Genomic DNA, 16,105 nt, shown 5'->3' with positions numbered 1-16,105 from the left:
TATAGCGCAGAACAGCTTGAGCAGAACTCACTCTCAATGGCTGTCAGCATTAGCGAACAAACCACCAAGCCTGTTCTTTCCGTCTATCTTTCTTTCTCCTCTTGTCTTTATTTTTGAATTCCTCCTCTCTCCTTGTCTCATTTCTGGGTTGACGGGGTTAGCTTGTCCTTTGAGCGCTTAGCGAATGTGTCAGTCCCAAGGGCAAGGGGTCTTTCTGCAGGAACCAGCTCTATCACGGGAACAACGAACACACCACCACCAGGGCCTCAATGTGTGTGTGTGTGTCTGTGTGTCTCTGTGTCTGTGTGCTGATGTGCTAAGAGTGCTGTCTGTCTTTATATCTGTATCGGGTGTGAGCGCGCACGTGTGTGTATGAGTTTGCGTGTGTGTGGGTGTGGGTGGAGGTGGGGTATATATGCGTGAGGTGATTGTGGAAGAAAACAAGAGAGCGATACACAAGCCTGGGGTGACCTGTGACCTGAGGCCTCGACCGTGTCTCAACCATGGCCTGACTGAACCCCCCCCCGCCTGCCCCCTCACACACACGCAAACACACAGACGTAGACAGGCTCACACACACACAGACGTAGACAGACAGACTCACACGAAGACACACACATGGACTGGCTTTCACAGACTGATCCTGTCTGCATTCCACAATCCTCTCTCTCTGAGCCTCCAAGAAGCTTGTGGACGTTTATCAAAAAAATAAATAATAACTCACCCATCCACGCATCACGACACACGCACACCTAGGGCTGTGGCAGTCATGACATTTTGTCAGCCGGTTATTGTCATGCAAAAGTCTGCCGGTCTCACGGTAATTGACCGTTATTTAACATAAACACATTTAGCATCTCCAGGCCTCCACACAAGCCGCAGACAAGCCGTTGATGGACGCCTTTGGAACATCTACAAAAAAACTATATTAAATAAATGTAATATGCACCATCACAATGAATCCATTATTTATTTTAGGCAGGTCTGAAGAAACATTATGATATGAAGAAAATGTATTTCAGAAGAACAGAATATGAGTTGGCCTACTGTATGTTATCTGGCTATGCTCCATGCCATAGGCTGTAGGCTTGTTCATTTAGCAGACAACATATGCTTATAAGTCCCTGTGCCATTATTTTATATTATATGATTTTATAGTAAGAATAAGATAATTCAACTTAGCTGAATAAAATAGAAAGGATATTTTTCCCATTCCGGAGCAAGTGCACATATGAAGGGCTATGTTGAGCATAAAAGTGATCATTAGAAACAGGTCCTATACACTGGATTTAGAGTTATGTGGCAACTTTAGTTGTGAATGATACAAACCATAGAATGCCTTAGAAATCAAAACATATACAGTATATGGGCAGCATGATGCGACTATAGGCTGTTGAGGATTTGAGAAAGTCAGAAAAAACAGCTTGTGCTCTGTTCCTTGCCTCAGTGTCACGCTCGTCTAACATAGAGGAGGACCAAGGCGCAGCGTTGAACGTGAACATATTTATTTAATAAATGATCACACGACCAAAACAACAAAACGATGACGTGACAGTCAATGGTCAATAAACAAACCAAACACGAACAAAATCCCACAAACCCGAATGAAAAACAGACAGTTTAAATATGGCTCCCAATCAGAGACAACCCACGACAGCTGACACTCGTTGCCTCTGATTGGGAGTCACTTGGCCAACATAGAAATAAACACCCTATAGAAACAAAACCCATAGATCTACACACCCTGGCTCAACATAACAGTGTCCCCAGAGCCAGGGCGTGACAGTACCCCCCCCTAAAGGCGCGGACTCCGACCGCGTCAACCAAAACCCACAGGGGAGGGACCGGGTGGGCACTCCGCCTAGGCGGCGGATCCGGCTCCGGGCCTGATCCCCGCTCCCTCTCCAACCCCCCAAAGTACCCCTGGTCCAGTCTGGCCCCGCTGGCCGGAGCTGGACTGCACACTGGTGGAGCGTTTTGCTCTAGCTCCGGCGTGAAGCATCTGACCGGTGCCGGACCAGCCACCGGTGGAACAGGCACGGGCCGTGCCGGACTGACGACGCACACCACTGGCTTGGTGTGGGGAGCAGGAGCGGGCCGAGCCGGGCTGTCGGGCGCACCCCTGACTTGGTGCGGGGAACAGGCCGCGGGCCGTGCCGGACTGGCGACGCACACCACTGGCTTGGTGTGGGGAGCAGGAGCGAGCCGAGCCGGGCTGTCGCGCACCCCTGACTTGGTGCGGGGAGCAGGAACGGGCCGAGCCGGGCTGACGGGCGCACCACAGACTTGGTGCGGGGAGCAGGAGCGGGCCGAGCCGGGCTGACGGCGCACCACTGACTTGGTGCGGGGAGCAGGAACGGGCCGAGCCGGGCTGTCGAGCGCACCCCTGACTTGGTGCGGGGAGCAGGAGCGGGCCGAGCCGGGCTGTCGAGCGCACCACTGACTTGAGTGCGGGGAGCAGGAACGGGCCGAGCCGGGCTGTCGAGCGCACCCCCTGACTTGGTGCGGGGAGCAGGAATGGGCCGGACTGGGCTGGCGACGCGCACCGTAGACTTGGTGCGAGTGGCAGGAACAGGCCGGACCGTACTGGGAACACACACCACTGGCCCTACGTGGGGATCAGGAACAGGCCGGACCGGACTGGCAACACACGCCAGTACCTCTCGCCGTGCCTCTACATCCTCCCTCCCCCTGGTGACCAGTGACTCCCGTAACCTGGCGGCCTCCTGCTGCCCCGTCGTCCACGGCGTTAGCCCCCCTAAAAAATGTTCTGGCCGTCTCCCCTACCCCGTGGACCAGGTCTCCATGTCCCTCGCCAGCCTTTCGCCCCTTCTGCCACAAGGTCAAGCCCTTCTCTTCCTCACTCGGCTTGACCCAGTCGAGGAGGGCGAAGGAGATCTGTTAGGGATCTCCCTGGCGATGGCTCCTGGACACGCTGCTTGGTCACATCTTGGTGGGATTTTCTGTCACGCTCGTCTAACATAGAGGAGGACCAAGGCGCAGCGTTGAACGTGAACATATTTATTTAATAAATGATCACACGACCAAAACAACAAAAGCGATGGCGTGACAGTCAATGGTCAATAAACAAACCAAACACGAACAAAATCCCACAAACCCGAATGAAAAACAGACAGTTTAAATATGGCTCCCAATCAGAGACAACCCACGACAGCTGACACTCGTTGCCTCTGATTGGGAGTCACTTTGGCCAACATAGAAATAAACACCCATAGAAACAAAACCCATAGATATACACACCCTGGCTCAACATAACAGTGTCCCCAGAGCCAGGGCGTGACACTCAGGCTGCGCATGCTGTTCTCTCATCAAGTTATCATATTTTCACCCATCAGACTATTCTCAATGTAATCTTGTCTTTACTACACTGAACAAAAATACAAACATAACATGTAAAGTGTTGGTCCCATGTTTCATGAGCTGAAATAAAAAATCCCAGACATTTTCCATACGCACAAAAAGCTTATTTCTCTCAAATGTTGTGCACAAATGTGTTTACATACCTGTTAGTGAGCATTTCTCCTTTGCCAAGATAATCTATGCATCTGACAGCTGTGGCATATCAAGAAGATGATTAAACAGCATGATCATTACACAGGTGCACCTTGTGCTGGGGCAATAAATGGCCACTCTAAAATGTGCAGTTTAGTCACAAAACACCATGCCAGAGATGTCTCAAGTTTTGAGGGAGCGTGCAATTGGCATGTTGACTGCAGGAATGTCCACCAGAGCTGTTGACAGAGAATAAGACCATAAGCTGCCTCCAATGTCGTTTTAAAGAATTTGGCAGTACGTCCACCGGCCTCACAACCACAGACCACGTGTAACCACGCCAGCCCAGGACCTCCACATCTGGCTTCTTCACCTGCGGGATCGTCTGAGGGGGGGTGGGGGGCGCGGAAAAGTATTTATATCTGTAATAAAGCCCTTTTGTGGGGAAAAACTCATTCTGATTGGCTGGGCCAGGCCCATGCATGGCTGCACCCCTGCCCAGTCATGTGAAATCCATAGATTAGGGCCTAATGAATTTATTTCAATTGACTGATTTCCTTATATGAACTGTAACTAAATTTGACATTTTAGTCATTTAGCAGACGCTCTTATCCAGAGCGACTTACAGTTAGTGAGTGCATTCATTATTATTATTATTATTTATTTTAATTTTTTCATACTGGCCCCCCGTGGGAATCAAACCCACAACCCTGGCATTGCAAGCGCCATGCTCTACCAACTGAGCTACACGGGCCCTCAATCAAATCTTTTAAATTGTTGCATGTTGCGTTTATATTTTTGTTCAGTATAATGTGTACAATTTGTTCCGATTTAGAATGACCCATTATCAAAAGGTCAGAAACAGGTGCAAGAGAAAAAGTACATGTCATCCGTATGAATAGAGAATGGAGGCCACTTTCCCGCCAGTTCGTTTCACTCGTGTTGGCTACTCTGATTAATTTGCTGCGTGACAGGTGATATTCCACCCAAACTCTGTATGCCATGGGCTCTCCAACCCTGTTCCTGCAGCTACCCAGTGCTTAATTTGGGAACATCGATAGTAGGAACATGTTTTCACAACAACACATACAGTGGGGAAAAAAAGTATTTAGTCAGCCACCAATTGTGCAAGTTCTCCCACTTAAAAAGATGAGAGAGGCCTGTAATTTTCATCATAGGTACACGTCAACTATGACAGACAAATTGAGAAAAAAAATCCAGAAAATCACATTGTAGGATTTTTAATGAATTTATTTGCAAATTATGGTGGAAAATAAGTATTTGGTCACCTACAAACAAGCAAGATTTCTGTCTCTCACAGACCTGTAACTTCTTCTTTAAGAGGCTCCTCTGTCCTCCACTCGTTACCTGTATTAATGGCACCTGTTTGAACTTGTTATCAGTATAAAAGACACCTGTCCACAACCTCAAACAGTCACACTCCAAACTCCACTATGGCCAAGACCAAAGAGCTGTCAAAGGACACCAGAAACAAAATTGTAGACCTGCACCAGGCTGGGAAGACTGAATCTGCAATAGGTAAGCAGCTTGGTTTGAAGAAATCAACTGTGGGAGCAATTATTAGGAAATGGAAGACATACAAGACCACTGATAATCTCCCTCGATCTGGGGCTCCACGCAAGATCTCACCCCGTGGGGTCAAAATGATCACAAGAACGGTGAGCAAAAATCCCAGAACCACACGGGGGGACCTAGTGAATGACCTGCAGAGAGCTGGGACCAAAGTAACAAAGCCTACCATCAGTAACACACTATGCCACCAGGGACTCAAATCCTGCAGTGCAAGATGTGCCCCCCTGCTTAAGCCAGTACATGTCCAGGCCCGTCTGAAGTTTGCTAGAGTGCATTTGGATGATCCAGAAGAGGATTGGGAGAATGTCATATGGTCAGATGAAACCAAAATATAACTTTTTGGTAAAAACTCAACTCGTCGTGTTTGGAGGACAAAGAATGCTGAGTTGCATCCAAAGAACACCATACCTACTGTGAAGCATGGGGGTGGAAACATCATGCTTTGGGGCTGTTTTTCTGCAAAGGGACCAGGACGACTGATCCGTGTAAAGGAAAGAATGAATGGGGCCATGTATCGTGAGATTTTGAGTGAAAACCTCCTTCCATCAGCAAGGGCATTGAAGATGAAACGTGGCTGGGTCTTTCAGCATGACAATGATCCCAAACACACCGCCCGGGCAACGAAGGAGTGGCTTCGTAAGAAGCATTTCAAGGTCCTGGAGTGGCCTAGCCAGTCTCCAGATCTCAACCCCATAGAAAATCTTTGGAGGGAGTTGAAAGTCCGTGTTGCCCAGCGACAGCCCCAAAACATCACTGCTCTAGAGGAGATCTGCATGGAGGAATGGGCCAAAATACCAGCAACAGTGTGTGAAAACCTTGTGAAGACTTACAGAAAACATTTGACCTGTGTCATTGCCAACAAAGGGTATATAACAAAGTATTGAGAAACTTTTGTTATTGACCAAATACTTATTTTCCACCATAATTTGCAAATAAATTCATTAAAAATCCTACAATGTGATTATCTGGATTTTTTTTCTCATTTTGTCTGTCATAGTTGACGTGTACCTATGATGAAAATTACAGGCCTCTCTCATCTCTTTAAGTGGGAGAACTTGCACAATTGGTGGCTGACTAAATACTGTTTTTCCCCACTGTATTTAAATAAACTGTTGACAGCCCCTCTCTCTGCGCACTGGAGAAAGGAATGGAGAGAGGGGAGGAGATGGAAACGCACAGTGGTAAGATATTCTGTAGCTAAAGGTAATGTTATTAATTATGGAAAAAAATAAAAAATACACTATTACTAGGCTATTCAATATCAAATACAAATTCACTGTAATTGTAGGCTAACACTGAATTTGTTTAATTTAGGCTAGACCAATTATGTACCAAAGATATCTGAAATCAGTATTTTTTAAATGTTTCTCTGCCATGTGTAATATGCAGTAGACTATGTATTGTAAAACGGCACAATCATTATTTTTATTCAGGGTTTTTTTAAGGCTTGGGCTCGTATATACAGTGCCTTCGGAATGTATTCAGATGCCTTAACATTTTCCACATTTTGTTAGGTTACAGCCTTATTCTAAAATTGATTAAATTGTTTTTCTCCCCTCATCGATCTACACACAATACCCCATAATGAGAAAGCAAAAACAGGTTTTTAGAAATTTGTGGTAAAAAAATGAAATATCACATTTAGGTAAGTATTCAGACCCTTTACTAAGTACTTTGTTGAAGCACCTTTGGCAGTGGTTTCAGCCTAGAGTCTTCTTGGGTATGACGCTACAAGCTTGAAACACTTGTATTTGGGGAGTTTTTCCCATTCTTCTCTGAAGATCCTCTCAAGCTCTGTCAGGTTGGATGGGGAGCTATTTTTAGGTGGCTCCAGAGATGTTCGATCGGGTTCAAGTTCGGCCTCTGGCTGGTTCACTCAAGGACTTTCGGAGACTTGTCCCTAAGCCACTCCTACGTTGTCTTGGCTGTGTGCTTAAGGTCGTTGTACTGTTGGAAGGTGAACCTTCGCCCCAATCTGGGGTCCTGAGCGCTCTGGAGCAGGTTTTCATCAAGGATCTCTCTGTACTTTGCTCTGTTAATCTTTGCCTCGATCCTGACTAGTGTCCCAGTCCCTGCCGCTGAAAACATCTCCACAGCATGATGCTGCCTCCACCATGCTTCATTGTAGGGATGGTGCCAGGTTTCCTCCAGATGTGACACTTGGCATTCAGGCCAAAACGTTCAATCTTGGTTTCATCAGACAAGAGAATCTTGTTTCTTATGGTCTGAGAGTCTTTAGGTGCCTTTTGGCAAACTCCAAGCGGGCTGTCATGTGCCTTTTACTGAGTGGCGTCCATCTGGTCACTCTACCATAAAGGCCTGATTGGTGGAGTGCTGCAGAGATGGTTGTCCTCTGGAAGGTTCTCCCATCTCCACAGAGGAACTCTAGAGCTCTGTCAGAGTAATCTATTTTAGAATAAGGCTGTTACATAACAAAATGTGGAAAAAGTCAAGGTGTCTGAATACACACACACACACACACACACACACAGTAAGTCAGATAGACGGACGGACGGCAGATGAAGGTAGATATGACACAGATAAACCATTCATATAGACATGGACATGACATAAATGAAGACTGACAGACAGACAGTGAAGAAGCATTGGAAGAGTGGGATCAATAGAAATAAAGAAATATGTATATTTCTATCCCTCTTATAATGTGACCCCTGTCAGTGTGTTGTCAGAGAGTAGACTTAAGACGAAAACACATCGCACCGAATGACAGTCTGCCGTTCGTCTGCCGTTCGTTCGGTGTGGTGTGTTTTAGGGCCGACAGACGCATTGCTGGGCTTGCTTCACCTTGTTTACAAACCTGTGCCTCAAAGACACGTGAACTGTCAGAATGTCACCAGAACATCCTCTGTCATGTTATCAATGTGAATCCTCTGGGTTGTAAACTAATCCAGACAGATCCTCTGAAGCTGTGACAACCACAATAACAACTGTCACAGACACAGCAGCTGGGCCTGTTTCTGAGATAAAACTATTTTTAAAAGCGCTACAATAGGTGAGCTCATAAATCAGCCATTTGTCAAACATCCAATGGAAAGAAAATAGAATGTAGGTCTACTCTGGTGTACACACAATGCTGTCCCCTCCTCATGTATCCTTCTCTCTTCTCTCTCACTCCTTTTCTCTTGTTCCCGCTCTTTCTCTCCCTCTATGTTGTCATCACCAGCCTTCTGTGTTCACTGGGGTGTAAGTGAGAGTGAGAGCTGGTGAGATTGACTAGTGGGTGTAGGTGAGAGTGGGAGCTGGTGAGATTGACTAGTGGGTGTAGGTGAGAGTGGGAGCTGGTGAGATTGACTGGTGGGTGTAGGTGAAAGTACGAGCTGGTGAGATTGACTGGTGGGTGTAGGTGAGAGTGGGAGCTGGTGAGATTGACTGGTGGGTGTAGGTGAGAGTGAGAGCTGGTGAGATTGACTGGTGGTTGTAGGTGAGAGTGAGAGCTGGTGAGATTGACTGGTGGGTGTAGGTGAGTGTGAGAGCTGGTGAGATTGACTGGTGGGTGTAGGTGAGAGTGGGAGCTGGTGAGATTGACTGGTGGGTGTAGGTGAGAGTGAGAGCTGGTAAGATTGACTGGTGGGTGTAGGTGAGAGTGGGAGCTGGTGAGATTGACTGGTGGGTGTAGGTGAGAGTGGGAGCTGGTGAGATTGATTGGTGGGTGTAGGTGAGAGTGGGAGCTGGTGAGATTGACTGGTGGGTTTGAGTGAAAGCGATCAAAGAAACACGTTCGGCTCACTGACACATATCCCGGTAGTCACTAGATCGCCATGATGGAAAGGACCAATATGGTTAGTTTAGTTTAGCCTAGCCTATACAAGTTATATAAGTGGTAAGGATTTTAACCGTTAATCGGTTAGCCACACAAAAATTAATTTGACCGGTCATACTTTTCGGTCTAGAGGTTAATTAGCATAATTGTGTGGAATTAAATTGGCGCTTCTGTATTTTCGTTAGTTGTCATGCTTCTTACAGTGAGGGAAAAAAGTATTTGATCGCCTGCTGATTTTGTACGTTTGCCCACTGACAAAGAAATGATCAGTCTATAATTTTAATGGTAGGTTTATTTGAACAGTGAGAGACAGAATAACAACAACAAAATCCAGAAAAACGCATGTCAAAAATGTTATAAATTGATTTGCATTGTAATCAGGGAAATAAGTATTTGACCCCCTCTCCATCAGAAAGATTTCTGGCTCCCAGGTGTCTTTTATACAGGTAACGAGCTGAGATTAGAAGCACACTCTTAAAGGGAGTGCTCCAAATCTCAGCTTGTTACCTGTATAAAAGACACTTGTCCACAGAAGCAATCAATCAATCAGATTCCAAACTCCCCACCATGGCCAAGACCAAAGAGCTCTCCAAGGATGTCAGGGACAAGATTGTAGACCTACACAAGGCTGGAATGGGCTACAAGACCACCGCCAAGCAGCTTGGTGAGAAGGTGACAACAGTTGGTGCGATTATTCGCAAATGGAAGAAACACAAAAGACCTGTCAATCTCCCTCGGCCTGGGGCTCCATGCAGGCTCCATCTCACCTCGTGGAGTTGCAATGATCATGAGAATGGTGAGGAATCAGCCCAGAACTACACAGGAGGATCTTGTCAATGATCTCAAGGCAGCTGGGAGCATAGTCATCAAGAAAACAATTGGTAACACACTACGCCGTGAAGGACTGAAATCCTGCAGCGCCCACAAGGTCCCCCTGCTCAAGAAAGCACATATACAGGCCTGTCTGAAGTTTTCCAATGAACATCTGAATTATTCAGAGGAGAACTGGGTGAAAGTGTTGTGGTCAGATGAGACCAAAATTGAGCTCTTTGGCATCAACTCAACTCGCCGTGTTTGGAGGAGGAGGAATGCTGCCTATGACCCCAAGAACACCATCCCCACTGTCAAACATGGAGGTGGAAACATTATGCTTTGGGGGTGTTTTTCTGCTAAGGGGACAGGACAACTTCACCGCATCAAAGGGACGATGGACGGGGCCATGTACCATCAAATCTTGGGTGAGAACCTCCTTCCCTCCGCCAGGGCATTGAAAATGGGTCGTGGATGGGTATTCCAGCATGACAATGACCCAAAACACACGGCCAAGGCAACAAAGGAGGGGCTCAAGAAGAAGCACATTAAGGTCCTGGAGTGGCCCAGCCAGTCTCCAGACCTTAATCCCATAGAAAATCTGTGGAGGGAGCTGAAGGTTCGAGTTGCCAAACGTTTGCCTCGAAACCTTAATGACTTGGAGAAGATCTGCAAAGAGGAGTGGGACAAAATCCCTCCTGAGATGTGTGCAAACCTGGTAGCCAACTACAAGAAACGTCTGACCTCTGTGATTGCCAACAAGGGTTTTGCCACCAAGTACTAAGTCATGTTTTGCAGAGGGGTCAAATACTTATTTCCCTCATTAAAATGCAAATCAATTTATAACATTTTTGACATGCGTTTCTCTGGATTTTTTGTTGTTATTCTGTCTCTCACTGTTCAAATAAACCTACCATTAAAATTATAGACTGATCATGTCTTTGTCAGTGGGCAAACGTACAAAATCAGCAGGGGATCCAATACTTTTTTCCCTCACTGTATTTATCACACAGACAGGAGAGGAGGAATATCACCTGTCAGACATCATACAGAGTCTAGTTAGAGGAGAGGAATATCACCTGTCAGACAGCATACAGAGACTAGTTAGAGGAGAGGAATATCACCTGTCAGACAGCATACAGAGACTAGTTAGAGGAGAGGAATATCACCTGTCAGACAGCATACAGAGACTAGTTAGAGGAGAGGAATATCACCTGTCAGACAGCATACAGAGACTAGTTAGAGGAGAGGAATATCACCTGTCAGACATCATACAGAGTCTAGTTAGAGGGAGAGGAATATCACCTGTCAGACAGCATACAGAGACTAGTTAGAGGAGAGGAATATCACCTGTCAGACATCATACAGAGACTAGTTAGAGGAGAGGAATATCACCTGTCAGACATCATACAGAGACTAGTTAGAGGGAGAGGAATATCACCTGTCAGACAGCATACAGAGACTAGTTAGAGGAGAGGAATATCACCTGTCAGACATCATACAGAGACTAGTTAGAGGAGAGGAATATCACCTGTCAGACAGCATACAGAGACTAGTTAGAGGAGAGGAATATCACCTGTCAGACAGCATACAGAGACTAGTTAGAGGAGAGGAATATCACCTGTCAGACATCATACAGAGACTAGTTAGAGGAGAGGAATATCACCTGTCAGACAGCATACAGAGACTAGTTAGAGGAGAGGAATATCACCTGTCAGACAGCATACAGAGACTAGTTAGAGGAGAGGAATATCACCTGTCAGACAGCATACAGAGACTAGTTAGAGGAGAGGAATATCACCTGTCAGACAGCATACAGAGACTAGTTAGAGGAGAGGAATATCACCTGTCAGACATCATACAGAGTCTAGTTAGAGGAGAGGAATATCACCTGTCAGACAGCATACAGAGACTAGTTAGAGGAGAGGAATATCACCTGTCAGACAGCATACAGAGACTAGTTAGAGGAGAGGAATATCACCTGTCAGACAGCATACAGAGACTAGTTAGAGGAGAGGAATATCACCTGTCAGACATCATACAGAGACTAGTTAGAGGAGAGGAATATCACCTGTCAGACAGCATACAGAGACTAGTTAGAGGAGATGAATATCCTACCACCTGTCAGACAGCGCCAGAGTAGCTGTAGGCTACTGAAGTGAAACTTGCTTTTGTAAGCCTAGTCATTGCGCAACAAATAACAATTCTAAATGCAATCGCGTGTTAAACACTTTGGTGGCCACAACTAAAAAGGAGCTATATTTCTCAATCTCAACTTGTAAAGCGCGCCTCCCATACGCCATTCGGATGCATAGGCTACAGATCCCCACAGTGGAGGTCTCATAATACCCATAAAACCTAGCGGTCAAACTGGGAAATGGTTCCAATCATTTTTTCACCATTAATTTTTCCCATAATGGATTTTAGAATCACTTAAAATAAGGGCTGTGTTTCATGTAGGCTTACCCTGGCGTGACGTTTGATAACCATGTAAATCTCTCTCGGACAAGGTGACTGTTATCAATATATATGTCTCTATTTACTCTCAGATTCGAAAATGCTAATTACAAAACTACAAATCCCTGCAAGCTCCTGCATGTCATCTCTAGCTGACACCTTTGATAACAGGTATTGTGTCAATTTAAAACTTGCACAAGACAGTTCACAGAATTGTCCATTTAATTAATTACTACATTTAGCTAACATTAGATAGTTAATCCAGAGATTCTTACCTTTGCCTCGATTCGGCAGTCTCGTCAAGATTATCATGGCATTTTTAGTTCTTTATGATAGCCACATTAGCAGCTAATTAGCATTTCATTTTTGGGGGATAGATACAGGCGAATATATTGATAAAAGTCACCTTGTCCTAGAGAGATTTACACGGTTATCAAAACGTCACGCCAGGGTAAGCCTACACAAAACACAGCCCTTATTTTAAGTGTTTCTAAAATCCCCTATGGGAAAAATGAATGGTGGAAAAACAATTGAAACCATTTCCCTATTTGACTGCTAGGTTTTATGGGTATTATGACACCTCCACTGTGGGGCTCTGTAGCCTATGCATCCGATTTGGTGTATGGGAGGCGCGCTTTACGAGTTGAGATTGAGAAATATAGCTCCTTTTTAGTTGTGGCCACCACTTTGCAATGTGGGCTTGAGGCAGTATAATTGTTTGAAACATGAACGTTTTACTTTACTTCAAATAATGAGGCATGTCTTCCTTGCTTCAAAGAAGCCTTGTGAAAATCCATCCATAGAAACGTGGAGGCAATTATTTTACAAAGACTTCCTTTTTCATTAACCAGCATTTCTCTCTGGTTCTATTGGTTTTCATATCAACTTTCTTTCGATGTCCAGAAGCCAAAGGCACAATCCTAGTCATTTTAGCAACCCATCATAGTAGTTGCTATTAGGTTCCCCCTCTTTCTAAGTTTCTAACTGAGATTTTCACCTCTGTCACATATGGAACTGCTTGCATTAGGTGCGCAGTTTGAACTGTGTTTTCCGCTAATTGCATTTGGGCAAATGTTTGAAAATGACATTTTATTAGCTGCCTCATTACAGGAGTTGCATGTTCAATAACAGGCTATAGCATTTTGACTGTAAGACAATAAGTTTGCTATTGTTGCATGTTTCTATTAAGCTCTTAATGAAAAATGTCCGGTCCTTGTATGCATGCATAGTATCAGAGAGGAAGAGGGCGAAGCGAGAGGTTTCACTCTCGTCAAAACCTGTCCAAAATAAGTCCAATGCGTTTCTATGGGCTTATATGTGGCCTAAGCTTGTCTCCTGCCTTCCCGCCTTGGGACGACGCCCATTTTTAGGGCGGAAATATAAGCATCTCGTCATTATATACATTATATAGCTCTGATAGTCACGTCATTTTACTGTTTGGAAAAAATATAACAGTTTGTTGACCGCTTAATGAGGTTCAGTTAGTCGGCAGCAAAAATGAGTGGTTTACAATGCCTTGCAAAAGTATTCATCCCCCTTGGCGTTTTTCCTATTTTGTTGCATTACAACCTGTAATTTAAATTGATTTTTATTTGGATTTCATGTAATGGACATACACAAAATAGTCCAAATTGGTGAAGTGAAATGAAAAAAATTCTAAAAAATAAATAACAGAAAAGAGGTGTGTGCATATGTATTCACCCCCTTTGCTATGAAGCCCCTAAATAAGATCTGGTGCAACCAATTACCTTCAGAAGTCACATAATTAGTTAAATAAAGTCCACCTGTGTGCAATCTAAGTGTCACATGATCTGTCACATGATCTCAGTATATATACAGCTGTTCTGAAAGGCCCCAGAGTCTGCAACACCACTAAGCAAGGGGCACCACCAAGCAAGCGGCACCATGAAGACCAAGGAGCTCTCCAAACAGGTCAGGGACAAAGTTGTGGAGAAGTACAGACCAGGGTTGGGTTATAAAAAAATATTCGAATCTTTGAACCACCATTAAATCCATTATAAAAAATTGAAAGAATATGGCTCCACAGCGGAGATTGGAGTATCTGTCCATAGGACCACTTTAAGCCGTACACTCCACAGAGCTGGGCTTTACGGAAGAGTGGTCAGAAAAAAGCCATTGCACCATTAAATCCATTATTAAAAAATGGAAAGAATATGGCACCACAACAAACCTGCCAAGAGAGGGCCGCCCCCAAAACTCACAGACCAGGCAAGGAGGGCATTAATCAGAGAGGCAACAAAGAGACCAAAGATAACCCTGAAGGAGCTGCAAAGCTCCACAGCGGAGATTGGAGAATCTGTCCAACGGACCACTTTAAGCCGTACACTCCAAAGAGCTGGGCTTTACGGAAGAGTGGCCAGAAAAAACCCATTGCTTAAAGAAAAAAATAAGCAAACACGTTTGGTGTTCGCCAAAAGGCATGTGGGAGACTCCCCAAACATATGGAAGAAGGTACTCTGGTCAGATGAGACTAAAATTGAGCTTTTTGGCCATCAAGGAAAATGCTATGTCTGGCGCAAACCCAACACCTCTCATCACCCCGAGGACACCATCCCCACAGTGAAGCATGGTGGTGGCAGCATCATGCTGTGGGGATGTTTTTCATCGGCAGGGACTGGGAAACTGGTCAGAATTGAAGGAATGATGGATGGCGCTAAATACAGGGAAATTCTTGAGGGAAACCTGTTTCAGTCTTCCAGAGATTTGAGACTGGGACGGAGGTTCACCTTCCAGCAGGACAATGACCCTAAGCATACTGCTAAAGCAACACTTGAGTGGTTTAAGGGGAAACATTTAAATGTCTTGGAATGGCCTAGTCAAAGCCCAGACCTCAATCCAATTGAGAATCTGTGGTATGACTTAAAGATTGCTGTACACCAGCGGAACCCATCCAACTTGAAGGAGCTGGAGCATTTTTGCCTTGAAGAATGGGCAAAAATCCCAGTGGCTAGATGTGCCAAGCATATAGAGACATACCCCAAGAGACTTGCAGCTGTAATTGCTGCAAAAGGTGTAATAGTTATGCATGGTCAAGTTTTCTGTTCTTTTGTCTTATTTCTTGTTTGTTTCACAATAAAAAATATTTTGCATCTTCAAAGGGGTAGGCATGTTGTGTAAATCAAATGATACAAACCCCACAAAATCCATTTTAATTCCAGGTTGTAAGGCAACAGAATAGGAAAAATGCCATGGGGGGTGAATACTTTCGCAAGCCACTGTATATCATCACAAGAATTGTAGTTGTTGGTAAGCTATTTGAGGGCTAATGTTAGAGGCAAGGGTAGAGTTACAGTTGGTAGTGGTTAAATCACATTTGTAGTTAGAATTAGATTATTTGATGGATTGGCTGAGTGATTTTCTGTCTGTTGTTTTCAGATGGAGAGGTCGGAGACTGTGTGTCAGTACTGCGGTGTGAGTTACCTCATCCTTCATGAGTTCCAGCTCCTCCAGGACAGGTTGGCCCAGGTGGAGAGAGAGCTCCAGAACCAGAGAGGTGCCGCAGAGAGAGAGAGAGCCAAGAGAGAGCTGCTGGAACTGGGCAGAGAGGAGTGGGAGAGGGCGCTGAGAGAAGAGATCCAGAGAGGGGCTACGGAGAAAGAGAATGTTCTGAGAGAAGAACATGAAAAGAGGTTTGAAGAGAGGAGATGCCTAGATGAGGAGCTGGAAAAAAGGAGTGAGGAGAGAGACAGAGCCTTGAGAGCACAGCTCGAAAGAGGGGCATTGGAGAGAGAGATGACCCAGAGAGAACAGCTTGAAAAGAGAAGTGAGGAGAGATGGAGAGTACTGAAAGAGGAGATTGAGAAGAGGAGTGAGGAAGGAGAGAGAGTCCTGAAAGAAAAACTCCAACAGGCCAACACTCGTCTGGAGGAACAGAGGGAAGACCTACGTCAGCTGGAAGAGAGGTGAGAGAGAGAGAGAGAGAGAGAGAGA

At 45.2% G+C, this 16,105-nt stretch overlaps 1 protein-coding gene across 1 annotated transcript in view; it reads left to right on the top strand.

Annotated features, from left to right (window-relative positions):
- lekr1 (leucine, glutamate and lysine rich 1) overlaps positions 1–16,105 on the top strand; it is a 178,938-nt gene that overhangs the window by 14,871 nt on the left and 147,962 nt on the right. Inside the window, exon 3 of the mRNA XM_041876949.2 lies at positions 15,551–16,077. Within this exon, the coding sequence (XP_041732883.2) occupies positions 15,551–16,077 (527 nt within the window). The remainder of the gene's footprint in view (positions 1–15,550; positions 16,078–16,105) is intronic.

Source organism: Coregonus clupeaformis, chromosome 5 (assembly GCF_020615455.1).
Source record: "Coregonus clupeaformis isolate EN_2021a chromosome 5, ASM2061545v1, whole genome shotgun sequence".
In the NCBI taxonomy this organism is placed as follows: Eukaryota; Metazoa; Chordata; class Actinopteri; order Salmoniformes; family Salmonidae; genus Coregonus; species Coregonus clupeaformis.
Note: the sequence above shows the minus strand (reverse complement) of the source record. Positions and strands in the feature narration are given on the sequence as shown.